Genomic DNA, 14,902 nt, shown 5'->3' with positions numbered 1-14,902 from the left:
AATATATATTTTATAATAATACTTGTACAGATAAACATATTTATTGCTACTATACATAGATTGGCTTTTAAAATATTTGAAAAACGGTACATTTTTTAATAATAATTTAAATATCGATTTACTACATATTTTTTCGCATAAATTGTATTTTTTCTTTTTGTATTTGTTTTTTTGAACATATTTTTTATGAATAATTGGAATGCGGTTTTTTTGACTGAAAGAATTACTTACTATATGTAAACTCATATGCAATATATGTGTAATTATATATTACAATTACTCATATCACATATGCATAATATATGAAGTATTCCATATATGTAGTTTATAGCGATTTGTTATTATTTTTCAATATTGAATAACTGAAAAGAATTAAAACAAAAGGTAGACAAGAATTGTAGCACGATATTTTGTGCGTTGTATTACAATAATTTGATTTTAATATTTATCATAAATATTTTCTATTTATCAATAAATAAAGGAATTTTTTCAATGCATATTTGATTTACTGCTAATTCATATATACCTTCCAACATGTTTATCAGAATATAATTTCGGTTTTGAACACTTTTTTATTTTAAATCTTGCAATAAAAGCGATAAAAAATTAAACAAATTCGATTTTAAAATATTATGTATCAATGCATCAAGCATCCTCAAAACTAATATTGTAACATATAATATAATCAGGTGATATCTAATAGGTATTGATTGTCAGTTCTTATTTATAGTACCATAAATTTTTGGAAAATATATCACGTCAAGAGATTGTAATATTTTATTATGTATTATAATTGCAAAAACTCTATTTCATGTCAAATCTCTATTATGCTTGATTTAATGATACATAAATAAAATTTCAGATTCAAATGCATTTAAAGACAAAGAAATAAAATAAAAAGTGGATATGTAAAAAGTATGGATGAACATTATTATGGACATTTCCCTGTATAACATTTTCTGTACTCTACCAGAGAAGGGCAAAGTTTGCCTCTTGGACCGAAAGGTTGAACTTTGACCATTCTTGTCCTGTGTTGTGCTGTTTCTCCACAAGTGGCTGTACAACGTGACCATCTAGACCACTGTGTCGTTTTACAGTCAACTGAAACTAATTTCATCAATAATCGCATTAAGATTTAAAAATTTTCTCAGAGATAGTAGTTGTGTCTGGTAACCGTATCATTAATTCTACGACTTTAACAATGGACTATTAAAAAAATATGTTTATTAATCAAAACTCACTTTGATTTTCTTCTACCTTCAAACTTTGGTCACGGTATATACGTCGCCTTGGAACATCAGCTTGCAAGGCTACGGATTTTACTTTTATTTAAACAGTTTCTGTAGTTAGTACATGTTAAATTAGATTAAATTATTTTATCTTCATTGTACTTACAACACAATGGATCTTTACGACATTTTCTTTTACGATGTAATTTTGTTGGACATCGTTTACCTTTACCTCTATGTGGTACCTGTATTATTCAAATTAAACGAAGTTACGTACGCTTTTGAAACTGTTGGAGATGGAAAACATTGATTCGTACGAATTTTTCATCGAATAAAGTAAAAAGAACATTTAACTTTCATTTTCCTTCTGATTATAAAAATTTATTTACCTTAATTTCTCTTGTACTATTTTTATATCCACGACATCCTGCACACTTAGACCAACTACTCCATTCGGATACCTGACAGTCGACATCTTCCGCGTTATAAGACGATTTCATTTGACTGTCTGCTTCTATACCTCTGAACTTTAATTTCTCTGCAAGAAGATATTGCATATTGTTTACTACATTGCAAAAAACATTTATAAACCAAGCAGGTTAAACGTAGAATGTCACTAAATTGCGTTAATGTTTATACTGATAATAAGCGAGCAATTAACTGCTTAACAACATATCGAGCAAAAAATATTGAATTTCAATCAAATTACGCAACATAATTATGGCTTTCTTTTTTTTGTTGATAATATTCGAAATTGGGGCCAAAGGGATTCGTAATTCGATTTGCAAGACGAAGTAATGCAATTTGTTAGGTAGCATCACCATGGTGTGCTCGCTTTGTCTTCGTACTGCGTTGCCCCTGTGCAGGTATGTGATAGCTGAGAACGCTGCTGAGGGATACCTTATAGTTTTTCGCCATAGTCGATAAGTTAGTCCTTAAATCTTCTATATTTTTTTGATAAGCAAGCGTGCACAGAATAATAATGGAGATTTTGTTAAAAAACGTAAGCCACAAAACTTGAATTATTAAATTTGCTATATTCGATAATCATCAGAAGCTCTAAACGAGTTCGTTCGAACAGTACATATAGTTTTCTTTCCTTAAAGGAACTAAAAATCAACGAATTTTGTTAGAGTTGAGTTATTGTTACTTTTATGATACAAAAGTATGTCAATAGTATCAAAATTACTTTATCTTATCATCCGAACAACTTTTACTTCCATCGTCGATGCATTTTTGAATAAAGAAAGATGTAGGAGATGGCTGAATTACGAAGGGAAACTTACTCTGATAGCTATCGCAAACTTTTTTGCAATCTTGTTCAGTTGGAAAATTATTTTCATTTCCATCGCAGCCGGAATACTTGAACGATTTACATCCCTTCTCTTTGTCGAAATACCAACGAATGATGTTGCCGTTGCATCGTCCTTCTTCCTTCGGTTTCTTGCAAAATTCTGCAATCAGTCCAACATTCTCTTAACAATTTTCTGTTTCTTTATTTTTGAAATCATTTTTATTGCGATTTACCCTTTAATCTTTTCTCACTAGCTTCTTCTATAAATAACGAAAATTTGCATGATTAATTGCTTCTCTTTGTTTCTGTTTTACGCACTTCTGCTGCTTGTGTTGCTTCGATTTACAATTTGTATCTTTGTTTATAAAAATGCCGCATGCCATGAAAGTGTAAAGGGAAAATTTGATACAGTTCTGTGAGAATTAAGAGGGTTTTATATCTTGGTTTTTCCTTTCAACAAGCGAAGCTTTGTAATTGTCGAGAAAATAAGTTACGTTCTAATCCGTTCTTGGGTCTTGTTATTGGGAAATTATAAGAACATCCTATACTAGGCATCTACGAGATTTTTCGAAATATTTTAAAACATCAACGAGTTAAATATTAGAGGACTTACATTCTACAGCGATATGTATTAATAGGATATCATTAGACTTTTAGCGTCTCTCAAAGCTAATATAGAATGAACGCGCAAAGATTTGTATCGATTTTGTCATGTATGAAAATTGATTTTGCTCCTGGTTAGAACAGAAAATCGTTCAGTCTTACCTTCTGCCTCTTCTTTCGTGAAGTTACATGATGCAATCTTAGCTTGACAAGGAACCGCCTCGTGCCTACATTCTGTAGGATCCACGTCATCATGGCGTTTCCAATTCTCATGGGTCATTCTAAATCTCGTTTGGGTACCGCTACCGCAGCTAGAACTGCAGGGTGACCACAGGGACCATTGCATGTAACGCTCTTCGATGCATTTCTAATTAGAAAATCAATACCATGGATGAATTAGATCTTTGATTCAATTACTAAGATTTCTGTCATTTAACCATGCAGACTTATTTAACTTTCTTCGTAAATCTCATGGTTCAAAAGATTTTGACATCCCAGTAATTAATTGAATTTGATTTTTAAATATGCCCATTAACAAACAATTCTAATCTTTTATGTTCTATTAATTCTTAATAGAAAAAGTTCTAGAAATAAAACTTAATTTATTATTAGCATCTAAAATCCTTTTTTGAAACTGTTACGGCGAAAGAAGAAAAAGCTAGTCACTTTGTAACATCAAGAAAGAACGTATGTATAAACTAGATGGTGTCGCATATAGTGAACGTTAGTCGATTGCATTTATTAAAAGTTGAATGTCAGTGGGTAACCATAATTCTATATGCGTGACAAAGTACATTTAACAAATGACGTTATTAAATGAAATATGAAGTGACAAATAAAATGAATAATCTAGCACTGTGAGCAAGCAGAAGAGAAATGGTCATTATTTTATAAAGAAGGCAAAAGCAATTTTGTTTCGTTGAAATATCGATTATCCAGCTTTCTTATTCATTTCATCCATTGCTTCTGACTTACTCTGTAAACGGAGAGTTAACTGATCGTTGATTTTTCACTTTTCTCCTGATTAAATCGCTTGACTTACGTGAGGATGCCAGTGGATGGTTCAGCGAGAAATGGTGCAGGTATGGTTTATAGTTACTCGCGCGTGGAACGATTATTCTGAATAATTCGAAATTCGTTAGTAATGATTCGTATATATACAGAGTGTCCTGCATAACGTAGCACTAGCATAGATACTACGTTATGCGGGACAGCTTGTATATGTAATGATCTTTAAATGTAATTATTATTATTTCTGTGATGACCAAGTTCGATAATTTGTTAATAATAACATAAACAAGCGCAACTGTCAAACGGTAGTTTGTTCTACGTCTTATTTTCACGCGCTCGACGAGACAATAGCCAGAAAGTTACGTGCACGCGTTTTGCGAGGTTTCTGCTAGTTAGCTTGCAATTAGTAAATTTTCGTAAACTATCACTGGATTCTGTACTTGCGACCATTCCTCGATTCCACCCAACGTTGCTTCGTCTTCCTCGTAATCTTCTTTGTTATCATTGTCCTCATTGTTATCATTCTCCTCCTTTTGGATAGACATCTCGCTTACCTCCTCTCCATTCTTTTCATCGCACTCAGAATTCGTGCAATGGTCGGTTTGTTGAAGTTGTTGGTCGCTATAGAAGGCTTTGCACTGTTTATATTTCTTGTTCTTGAAAGCCCTTGTTCTGGTCCTGATTCCGCGGCCGCAGGTCGTCGAGCATTCACTCCAGTCACTCCATTCGTGTAGTACTTCGGACTCGCTGCATCCTTTCACCGATCTTCGCTCTCCATTGCTATATTTAACGTTATTCAATTTTATTTCCTTGCGATAGAGATAATCCGAAACGAATTTGTTACAAGTTTCTAAACCTTCTTGAATACCTATAGCAACGTGTTTCAATATTCCGAATCATATAGATTTCTCTGGCAGAGTTTTCATAAAATCATGTTAATTACCAATCGTGTCCAAGACATTGACGCCTGTCACTTAGCGAGACGTTGCACTTGTTCGCCACCGCTGCAGCTTCGTTCTCGTAATATCTTTGTCTGAGTTGAGTGCCACGACCGCACGCTGTCGAACATGCAGTCCAGTTGCGCCATGCTGTCACTTTGCAGGCTCCTGTATACGTTATAAATTATATTTTTATTAAACTTTCCTTAACTAAGGTCGTTAACTTTAAACGTTAAAACGACCACCTCGAGCAGGAAATAAAAAAGCTAATAAAAAGAGATATTCTCTATGTTCGTGTTTATTTAAACTACTGTTAGTTACCCGTATCTGTGGACGATGGCGCATCTTCTGACGCATTCTTGCAGGCTTTCTCGTAAAGCCTCTGTCTGTTCAAGTAAAGCCTGGCAAGCGGTTTCATATCTAAACCGGAAGGATCGTAAAACGGGGACTTGGAGTCGTTTGGGTAGCTCGAAGTTATCCTACGGATGGGTTCTTGAGGCTCAGTTGGCGAATCCGGTGACTGCGAACGCAAGAAATCTCTTTCATTTTACCGCCTACATAAAACGCAATTGCAGTATAAAGTAATTAAGTTACGCCTATCAAGAAATATCAAATAACGACGATATCGATAATTAAGCACGAGACATTTATCAACCTCCAAACAATTCTCATCCTCTTCAACTTATTCATTTTATCATTATAAATTTGCTTGTTTTATGAATTTCTTTTATTATTATCGTTCGTTTCCTTTGAAATTAATGAATTATTTTTGCCTCTCTATCATTGCTCAAGATATTTGTATGCGTTTAAATTTGTGTTTCGCGAGGAATCACGAGGACATCGTTGAACGATAGATTTCGAATGATCGAAAAGCGGAAATGTTACGACGCGACGAGGAAAGTCGTTGGTCGGCCGGAAAAGCGTCGCAGGCACGATTACTTTGACGCCGTCAGCGATTTTCACGCGATCCGCAACCCTATTGTCGATTGTTAGGCCCGAGACCTGCGCTTGAATTTATTATGCGATTTTCTGCGATCGACAGCTGACATTGATTTCGTCCTCCTAAACGAATTTTTTCCGCTGGGCATCGAAAACTGCTGAAACGTCTGGGCTTTTCTCCGCCCAAAGGGGAAACCATTTTCCATCGTAAACGAAAACCTATTCGTCTTTACCTGTCATTTGCAATTTTTCATTACGCTTCGTAATTTGTTTTTTATCGGCAGCTGCTTTTCGTTTTTACTCGTTGGCAACGATCGAACTGAACCGCTCCAAGAGAACGTTTGGAGGATGTTTTTGCGAAAATAACTATATATCGGACGAAAGTAAAATTTAGATCGTTTGAGAAAGGAGTTTTTTTTTACCAAATACGTGATTCCATTATCAGTGCCCGCATCGTAAGGGTACAAATTCAGTTCTTTGTGTTCGATCCAAGTGCAACTATCCAAGCACAATTCCAAACCTGAAACTCCGACGATCCAGTCCGGCGAAGGATCTACAAAATCATTTTTCACATTTCATATGTTGATTGAAATTCAGTAAACTTCGATCGATCCATCGTAATTTCTAGAATCTCGCAGTGGAACTCGTAAAGCATTTCTCAGTTTCAAGAATCGTCACGTTGTCTAAGTATAAATCGGGAGAATTATTTTTCTCCAAAATGTCCTTACCGATCATCGACACCAAAGACATCAGGTGATGTTCCCGATCAACACGGAATACTGCAAAAGTTTTCCCAGTCACATTGGGATAACTTATTCCTCTGGCTTTAATTATAGTTCTGATTTTTTTACTCTGTGAAAAAGTAAACCATTCGTAGATCGATATTTACAGTCGATATTAATACGAAAAGAAATTTACGCAAAACTAAAATCGAATTCTTATAATTCAAAACAAAGAACTTATTTCGATTAGAAAGTAACTGTAACTCTCCTTATTCCCTGCTACAGTTAACTTTTCATGATAGACAAAAGCGAATTTAAAAAAATGATATAATGTTCTCGTTTTAAGAATATTTACTTGACTCTTTAATTCGGATTCTAATTTCCTGGTCGATCCAAGTTCAGCCAGTTGTTGCAACCCAGGACTAGCTAGACCATCGTATTTCCAAAATCTATAATCAACCGTATGCGATGCTCCAATTACGTCTGAAAATCGAATGAGCCATCCTTTACTAGGAAAGTCCTGGAAAAATGAAAAAAGTTCGATTAAAAATTATTTTCCCATTAAAAGGTCTTATTAAAGAGAGAAAACATATTGCATAGCTCGTACAAAACTGTTGGAGTGTATGTTTTTAGTTTCAATTTTTCGATAATCACCAGCTGAATGCACGAATCTGATCACAATAGTGACTCTCATTTCAATTTGACCGAATATCGAAAATCGTTGAAACGAATGCACACGGATGCGATTCCGTATTTATGGGTAACGTTTTCCTATAACGTTGTTATATACCCGAGCCACACATGGTCGCAAGTTAAAAGAAAGTTTTGTCGAACTTTCTTTCGACCCATTTTCACGTCGTAAAGTAACTCGGTCCCCCGCAACATCGATAAAACGGCATCCAGTCTCCTTATTTAGCACGAAGAATTCCAATTGGAATTGAAATAATTCCTCTGCAATTTCAACTTGTTTCGATACTCTTCGTAATTTATCAACGTACATTCTTTATTTTAGTACAACGGTTTCGCACAAAATTAATTCGTAGTCGAATTTTATATACTCGAATTGTTCAAAATAAGTAATTTGTTTCTTACACGGTGTAACGTACGTCTAAATGTCCACGAACTAATCCTTTTTCCTTTCACCAAGACGATAATTTCATTTATACGAATTTTCCAAGAATCTTATTTCAATCGATCAGTACACTTAATTCGCATCGCATCGATTTCAATGAAAAGAAGTTTCGACGAAAAAGAGGAAGGTCGAAATAAAAGGAAAAGGAGTTGCTTCGCTTTCGTTACTCGTTCGAAGGAGTTTCTCATCGAAGAGACACGTCGATGCTTAAACAGGAAGATCGATAGCGATTCTATGCATTTCTGTTTGTCGATTTTATTTGACAAGCTCTCACGTGCCTTAGGATGAGTATTTCTAGACCAAAGTCCCTCGAAAGTAACTTCGTACTTCGCCTCGTCGCAGGCGCAGCACTTTTTCAGAACCTGCCCCTGGTCGTCCGCCTCGGCTCTCGAGTCTTGACATATCTTTAGCACTAAGTTCTGATCATCCATGTACCATGTATCTGGCGTCTCCAATATCGTTGCCCTATGAGAAAAACAAGTGGAAGAACACGTGTTACCGGGCCCACGTTCCCGAGATTCCATTAATTCGAGATGTCAGCGTTTACCGAAATGGGCCAAGCTTTGCGTTTAAATGCATGCTATTCGATGCGAAGTAGAAAGACAGATTTATTTTTCGGTCGTTTTGCCAAATCGTGCAAAAAAAATAGCGAAATATCGTTCTATCCTTGCTATTCTAGCGATATCGTGTAACATTTAATTCTGTTAAGTTTTAGGATAAACTCCGAAATTGATAAATTGAAACATTTATCTTTGGAATTTTGTTGTATTTTAGAATTCTTGTTTTCCGATTGATCGTGAAAAAAGAAAAAAATACTTCTCCACTGAATAAGAACGAATTTTGACGAAGGAAGAATTTTCGTTACATAAAATTGAAAGATAAAATGTTCGTTAAATCGTGTATTTATTAAATTACGCGCGATATTTCCTTTCCTAACGTTGATTAAAAAATCCGTATATACAAAACAGACCAATATCTCGTTGATTTTCATTTTACAAATTCGAATAAATTACAGGATACGTAAACGACGAAAGAGGAGATAGATACAAATTTATCGATATGATTAAATTCATTACTATTTGCATGCAAAAGTACGTTATCATTTTCCATGCTTGTTATTAAAATGTCCCTTCACCTGATAAATATGCAACCGCTACCTTCGGAAGGGCTGGTCCAGGCCACAGAAATCTCTTCTTTGGACATCTTCGAGGTCTCCACCACGGCGTTCGGACAACTTTCCGAGTATGTTGTCAACAACTCGTCTTGCAAATCGAAGATGCCACTCTCTGCCGCGTCGTCTTCTTTTTCGGGCTCGGCGGATATCAAAAACCTAGTGAATTTTCTTGGCATGATATCCGTACTGTCTGCTTGCAATGTCACTGAAACAAAAAATTGCATTTCATCCTCTTGCTCCTTCGTTCTTAACTCTTTCGCGCAAAGAGATTTTTTTTATTTTAGTCAACGATTCGTATCACGTCGATTACAATTACTTTTCTTCCCCCTTTTAACAAACTTCAGGAAATCGTTCTCCAAAAATCTTTAAGATTCAAAGTGACCATCCTTTGTTGACATACGTTTCTTCGAATGGTCCGACTATTCATCTAACTATGGATATTGGCACTGTCTTCGCACAAATTGTTATTTATGCATCGGTATCGTAACGTGATTTACGGCAAGTCTCGTCTTCCGAAGTAGTTCGTAGACGATAATCGAGGGGATTAAGATCGTGACTTTCTAATGAACAATTTTCTGCCACGATGAATGCAGATAAATTCGTTTCCAGCTAATGTCGTTCTGACTTTGCGGACAGGATGGAATCTTGCTCGAATATCCGTTTGTCAGCAAACAAAATACAATAACGAACCAGCGATCTTCAAAATATTTATTTTGGATATCGTTGTTGCAAAATATATTATCGTTTATTTTTCTATTCCTAATCGAGCATCCGTACGTCTCTGTTACAAGGCGGGAATGTACGTTAGTTACACTTTATATTCGAAAATATTTACTTTATTGCACGTGTCACAACAACGTTGTAACGCACCGCCGAATTCTAGCTGCATATATTTTTTATTGCTACGTTAAATTCTCTGTCTCGTGTAAATTTCTGTAGAGCGTATTAAATTCTCACGGTTTGCACACTCTCGCGACTCGGCCGATTATTTTGTACAAATCTTTTCCGATGAAAAATTCTTCCCGCTGTTTTACCGAAACAATTGTTCGTTTTTTTTTTGCGACAGACGAGGTAATATCGTTGCAAACGTTCGAGTAATTTAGAAAAAGAAATCGAAAAGGGATCAATGAACGTTTAATTTTGTAAATAATTATGACTCATTGCTAGACCGATTATTAGGTAATAACTATTTTTCTTCAGATGGATAAACATTAATAAAAATTGGAAAATTATTAAGTGGCGTTACGAAATTTCATTCTATTTGTTCAATACTATCGATTAGTGGAAAATGTTCGATTCGTCGATCTGGCAATGTGTTTTACCGGAAGGATGAGTATGAAGAGAACAGAATCATATATTTTCTTTACAAAAGCCTCGAAAATAACGAATTAATACAAATTTCGATCAAGCGCTTTTAGATAATTAAACGTTGACGAACATTTGTTGGGAATGGAAAATTAATGCCTTCGATCCAGCATCCAGGGAAATTAAATTGGTTGCAGGCATCGTGGTAGTGAAGCAATTGCACTGGTTTTCTTTGACTCATTCGCGCAAATTACTCACGGAACCTTTGCTCAACAGTCTGTATTTTGTGCAACACAGGCGTCAAACAGTCGTGCAATAACGTTGTATAGTAGGTGTGTATACGATGTGATTCGGTTAGCGCGACGAACAGATTGATCGTAAGCTATTGAAACGAAAAACTCGTTTGGGTAAAAATTACGGAACTTCGAAGCTTCTAATTTTACATGCTTGAATTTTTATCGAAATATAATTCGTGCGTGGACATTGAAAATGTTATCGAACGATAAACGATAAAACGCTGTGATAGTGAAGTCTACGGTTAACCGCGTGGAAGTGATGATTTAACGAAACGGTAAAATAAAATGTTTCAGCTATAAAATACGAATTATAAAATGTAAATTATTGTCGTAGCAACTACCGTCGATAAATCGTTTCGATAAAAATGATCAAAGGATTTTGTGTTAATAAAAAATAAGTAACTAATTTTGTCTAAAGTAAAGATAATAATATCGTTTTAAATCTCTTCGTAAAGAGATGTATGAGAGTTACGTTAATCGACAGGTATTACAAAGATTATATCGTCAGTGGCAACTTTTAGCATGTAAATCGACGACCGTAGCGAGTTTACAACGAGACAACCAACTTGCCGAGTTCTCGGTTCCGTATGAATTTCAACGACTTTGCAAGCACCCTGTAGACACACAAAACTATCTTTTCCCTTCCAGTCGATTTTACTTCGTCCCGTGCGTATACATCAGAGACGTAACACGCAGATGTTTAGAGCATTTATGGCTTCCGGTATTACGGGTCTTCACAAACTGCGTCTAGTTCACTGAATAACTCAGTCGTCACTTAAACGTTGATCACAAATATTTTTCACGCAATGCCGTGCACGTATCTTCCTCGTCGTATTTTGCTCGTTTAAAACGATCTCGTTGATCGAGGTTTAGTCACCTTTGAAACAGAATTACACGAAGTAAAATAAATTTTTGGTATTTCCATTATTCTATTTTGACTTATGAACGTGTACACGTTTCCATTTAAAAGAATAGCGTAATTGCGGGCAAAAAATTATACTGCGTGTGACGATATGTAACGTTATTGCACAAATATCTATTGTAATATTTTTAATTGCAAAATATGTACGTGCAATTATAAATAATTCTCATTTTGGAAAAGTGACTGCCCGCGGAATAGCGTGCGCGACAGAAATTCCAAGAACCTTTTAGTATTCGCGTCATCAGCATGAAACTTGTTATCTACATTTCTGAGTACGCCAAATTTAGCTCTTAGGAAATTTCAGGTTAAATAATTAGCTTCAATTTTTCAGGCAGAATATTTTTCAGTACCAATTACAGTACACGATTAGGAAAGTAATTACATACGCGTTTAATTATTCTCGATATCGACATAAACCTTAAACGAATGAAAATTTTTCAAACTGTTAAAAACGAGAAATCTGGAAACTTTGGAAATCCTGAACAATCTGCGAGCTTTTAACCGCAAAAATTACGAAACGTTCGAGAATCGAAATGTCTTTAAAATATCGGAATTTTTAGATGCTCCGAAAATTTAAACCAGCTGCACGATCTTAGAAAATTTTAAAAGTGTACAAGGTTCGTAAGTCCCGATAATAACTATGGCGAACGAGGTACCGAATGATTACTTTCAACAATTTAATACAATTTAATCTGATTATAGTCTGTCTGCTATAAGCAGGTCTGGGTTAGGTCTAGGTTGCGCCTGCGTTAGTCTTTGTATATACCGATTGTCATTACCGCATTACAAAACAATTCCAATTATGAAACTCTTCTAACTTTTTTTTTAATCGTTCTAATTGTACAGCTTCGTATCAGACATTACATCTTGATAAATTCACGCAGAATTCTTTTTTTACGAACTACTCATTTCCCATAAAATAACGTTGAATCTGCAAAATTCTAACGCGACGTTTAATAGTTGAAAAAGGCGGTATACCGTGAGAGAGTTGAATAAATTCTTCTTGAACACTGTCTAGACGCAATGACGTTAGATAAATCCAGTCTCGAAACTGAAAGTTGCGCCAGCAAGCAGTGACACATGACTCTCACGATCATTCTCATAACCCTGAATTAGAAGAATTAACTGGGAAAAAGGGGGGAAAACAGAGTTAAATGAAACCTTCGTCGGTGTATCGTGTTTCCCACGCTGACACGCAGAAACAAAAGGAAAGAAACTTGCTCGATTTTGCAATTGCGCGTGGAAAAAATCTCGCCTAAGGTGCTACTCTATAATCTGTTAACGTGATTAGCGGCAACACTTCTAAGGTGCTGTCTTTCCATGAACGTTACACTCGGTTTCTTAGCTTTGTCATCATTGTTCCTCTACATTTTTAGGGATATTAATTTTCAAAATTACAGCTATGCGCCTATCTCTTTCAATTTCGTCCTGTATAACTTATCTGCTAACTTTAATCCGTTAAAGTAACAATCGTCGATATTTAATACCACATAGTTACGTACGTTATCGTGATAACTGTCGTAAGCGAAAGAAAAATACCGAAGAAAAAAAAAATAAACGGCAGATTACCTTTGCGAGTAATTTTCAAACCAGCGGAGCGTGCAATCTATTCAATGTCTCGAGAATTTAGTTGTCACGCTGCTTTATTGCTTCTCCGTTTACGTCTTTAGAAACCCTTCGAACGTAAATCGAGGAGATTTGTTGTCTGCGCGACAAGGTTTAATCGAATTCCCGATAATGTGAGTCCGCTTCATTATTTTTTTCCTTCTCTCCAGGCTGTCTTTTCTTCTGCTGTTTTACAATTCTTTTTTCTATGCGATCGATTAAAACCTCTTCAATGTGAATTCTACGATTCTTCCGCATCCTGTTTCTCCGTACAAAAATTGTCTTTGTGAGGTGACTGTCTTGATATACTGTTGTATACATACGCTATTGTATCATTTAAGAAACTGAACGATTCTCTGAAAGGAATCGATACATTTTATCCATCTTTTATCCCGTATACATATTATAAAATAATAATTAAACTTAAGGTAACATCACAAAGAAGCAACTTCGTTTCAAACATCCAATTTCTCACACCTTTTAAATTTACGATTCTCCAGCAGCTTCCATTGAATTAACCAGTAAGTTTCATTAATCGCGTCAGTTTTATCCAAGCAGATCAACATCGGGTAAGCTCTTTAATGACTGGGGGAAGAATAATAGCAGCACGAAGACGTAATCGCAAATAACTTTTCTCGATGACCGTATAATCTAACGAAACGATCGCTCTCTATCATTTTACCGTATTTAAAGTTTAATTAAACGGTTGAAGGCTTTCCCCCTGTCCGACAGCGTGTAATTAGATTTAGCCGTGGCAGTTAAATTACAAGCAAGCTTTCGTTATTATTTATGACTCCTTCACTTACGACGTGCAATAAAGAAAGCAATATAGAGGATATGAATAAACAAAATAAGTATATGCGAAGCTTTACGCGCCGATATATAATAAAAATAACTTTTTCTCTGTTTTATGATTCGATAGAATTTCTGCACGATGTATGTAAGAACCTGTTGGTTGGTTGGCATAAGTTTGCGAGTTAAGCGTTCGTTTAAGCACAAGCTACTATTTGTAGTTTGTAGAGTACGGCGTTAATTAACGGAACAATTTCAGCTTTGATTAAATTTTTAAAGTTTCTTTGATCGTGAATAATTTGGAAGTGACGCGTGCGAAACCCTACTGTTAAGCGAGTGAACGCTTAATATTTTGCAAACGAAATAGAAAGAGTGGAAGGTTTTAATTGCGGTATGGAAGGACTTTGCACTGCGTCCTTATTATTCGTTAGTCTTTTTGTCGGCGGAGAAACACAGAAACTGAATTCGAGAGATGACCATAAAACACATTCGCCGCTTTCTGTACACTATTGTCTTTTCCTACTAAATTGAAATTGCTACGAGGTTGAAAAAGGAAACGGAACCTCTTTCCGCAAATTCGCAGCATCCTGAACTCGGTTAAATATTCTCAACGTTACGATCGTTTGTTATGCTTTTCAAATTTTTTTAGTAACGCGATAGTCTTTTTTAATGATATTGTTCGTAGCTTTTGAAACACAAAGAGAGAGAGAGAATAGTTATTAAATCATCAAAACAAAATGGCGAGATGCACGTGTTTGATTAAAAAACAATTGATATTCGAAAACGACTATTTACAGGTATGAAAAATGGTAGGAGAATTTTATTTATCAACGCGTTTTTCTACCGTTTTAATAAAAAAAAAACATATTCTCCTGCAAAAAACGGCAATGCATGGTTTATGGCAGAGGTGTGCAAAAAAATCGAATTCTGGCTACGTGAA

General features: G+C 35.4%; 1 protein-coding gene across 3 annotated transcripts in view; it reads right to left on the bottom strand.

Annotated features, from left to right (window-relative positions):
- Window positions 1-4: 4 nt before the first annotated feature.
- LOC117210566 (spondin-1) overlaps window positions 5-14,902 on the bottom strand; it is a 28,285-nt gene continuing 13,387 nt past the window's right edge. The window contains exons 4-18 of one of the 3 annotated variants that reach the window (XM_033453703.1): window positions 9,004-9,247; window positions 8,147-8,333; window positions 7,092-7,256; window positions 6,743-6,866; window positions 6,437-6,567; window positions 5,397-5,595; window positions 5,081-5,243; window positions 4,578-4,917; window positions 3,289-3,493; window positions 2,516-2,683; window positions 2,051-2,173; window positions 1,619-1,767; window positions 1,396-1,474; window positions 1,242-1,310; window positions 5-1,107 (exon numbers count right to left, since the gene is read on the bottom strand). In XM_033453703.1, coding sequence (XP_033309594.1) covers window positions 932-1,107; window positions 1,242-1,310; window positions 1,396-1,474; window positions 1,619-1,767; window positions 2,051-2,173; window positions 2,516-2,683; window positions 3,289-3,493; window positions 4,578-4,917; window positions 5,081-5,243; window positions 5,397-5,595; window positions 6,437-6,567; window positions 6,743-6,866; window positions 7,092-7,256; window positions 8,147-8,333; window positions 9,004-9,247 — 2,522 coding nt within the window. In that variant the 3' untranslated portion in view covers window positions 5-931. The remainder of the gene's footprint in view (window positions 1,108-1,241; window positions 1,311-1,395; window positions 1,475-1,618; window positions 1,768-2,050; window positions 2,174-2,515; window positions 2,684-3,288; window positions 3,494-4,577; window positions 4,918-5,080; window positions 5,244-5,396; window positions 5,596-6,436; window positions 6,568-6,742; window positions 6,867-7,091; window positions 7,257-8,146; window positions 8,334-9,003; window positions 9,248-14,902) is intronic. The other 2 variants (XM_033453705.1, XM_033453706.1) reach the window with 2 other exon arrangements.

Source organism: Bombus bifarius, unplaced genomic scaffold (genome assembly GCF_011952205.1).
Source record: "Bombus bifarius isolate JDL3187 unplaced genomic scaffold, Bbif_JDL3187 scf7180000008206, whole genome shotgun sequence".
In the NCBI taxonomy this organism is placed as follows: domain Eukaryota; kingdom Metazoa; phylum Arthropoda; class Insecta; order Hymenoptera; family Apidae; genus Bombus; species Bombus bifarius.
This window is presented reverse-complemented; position numbering and strand designations above follow the sequence as displayed.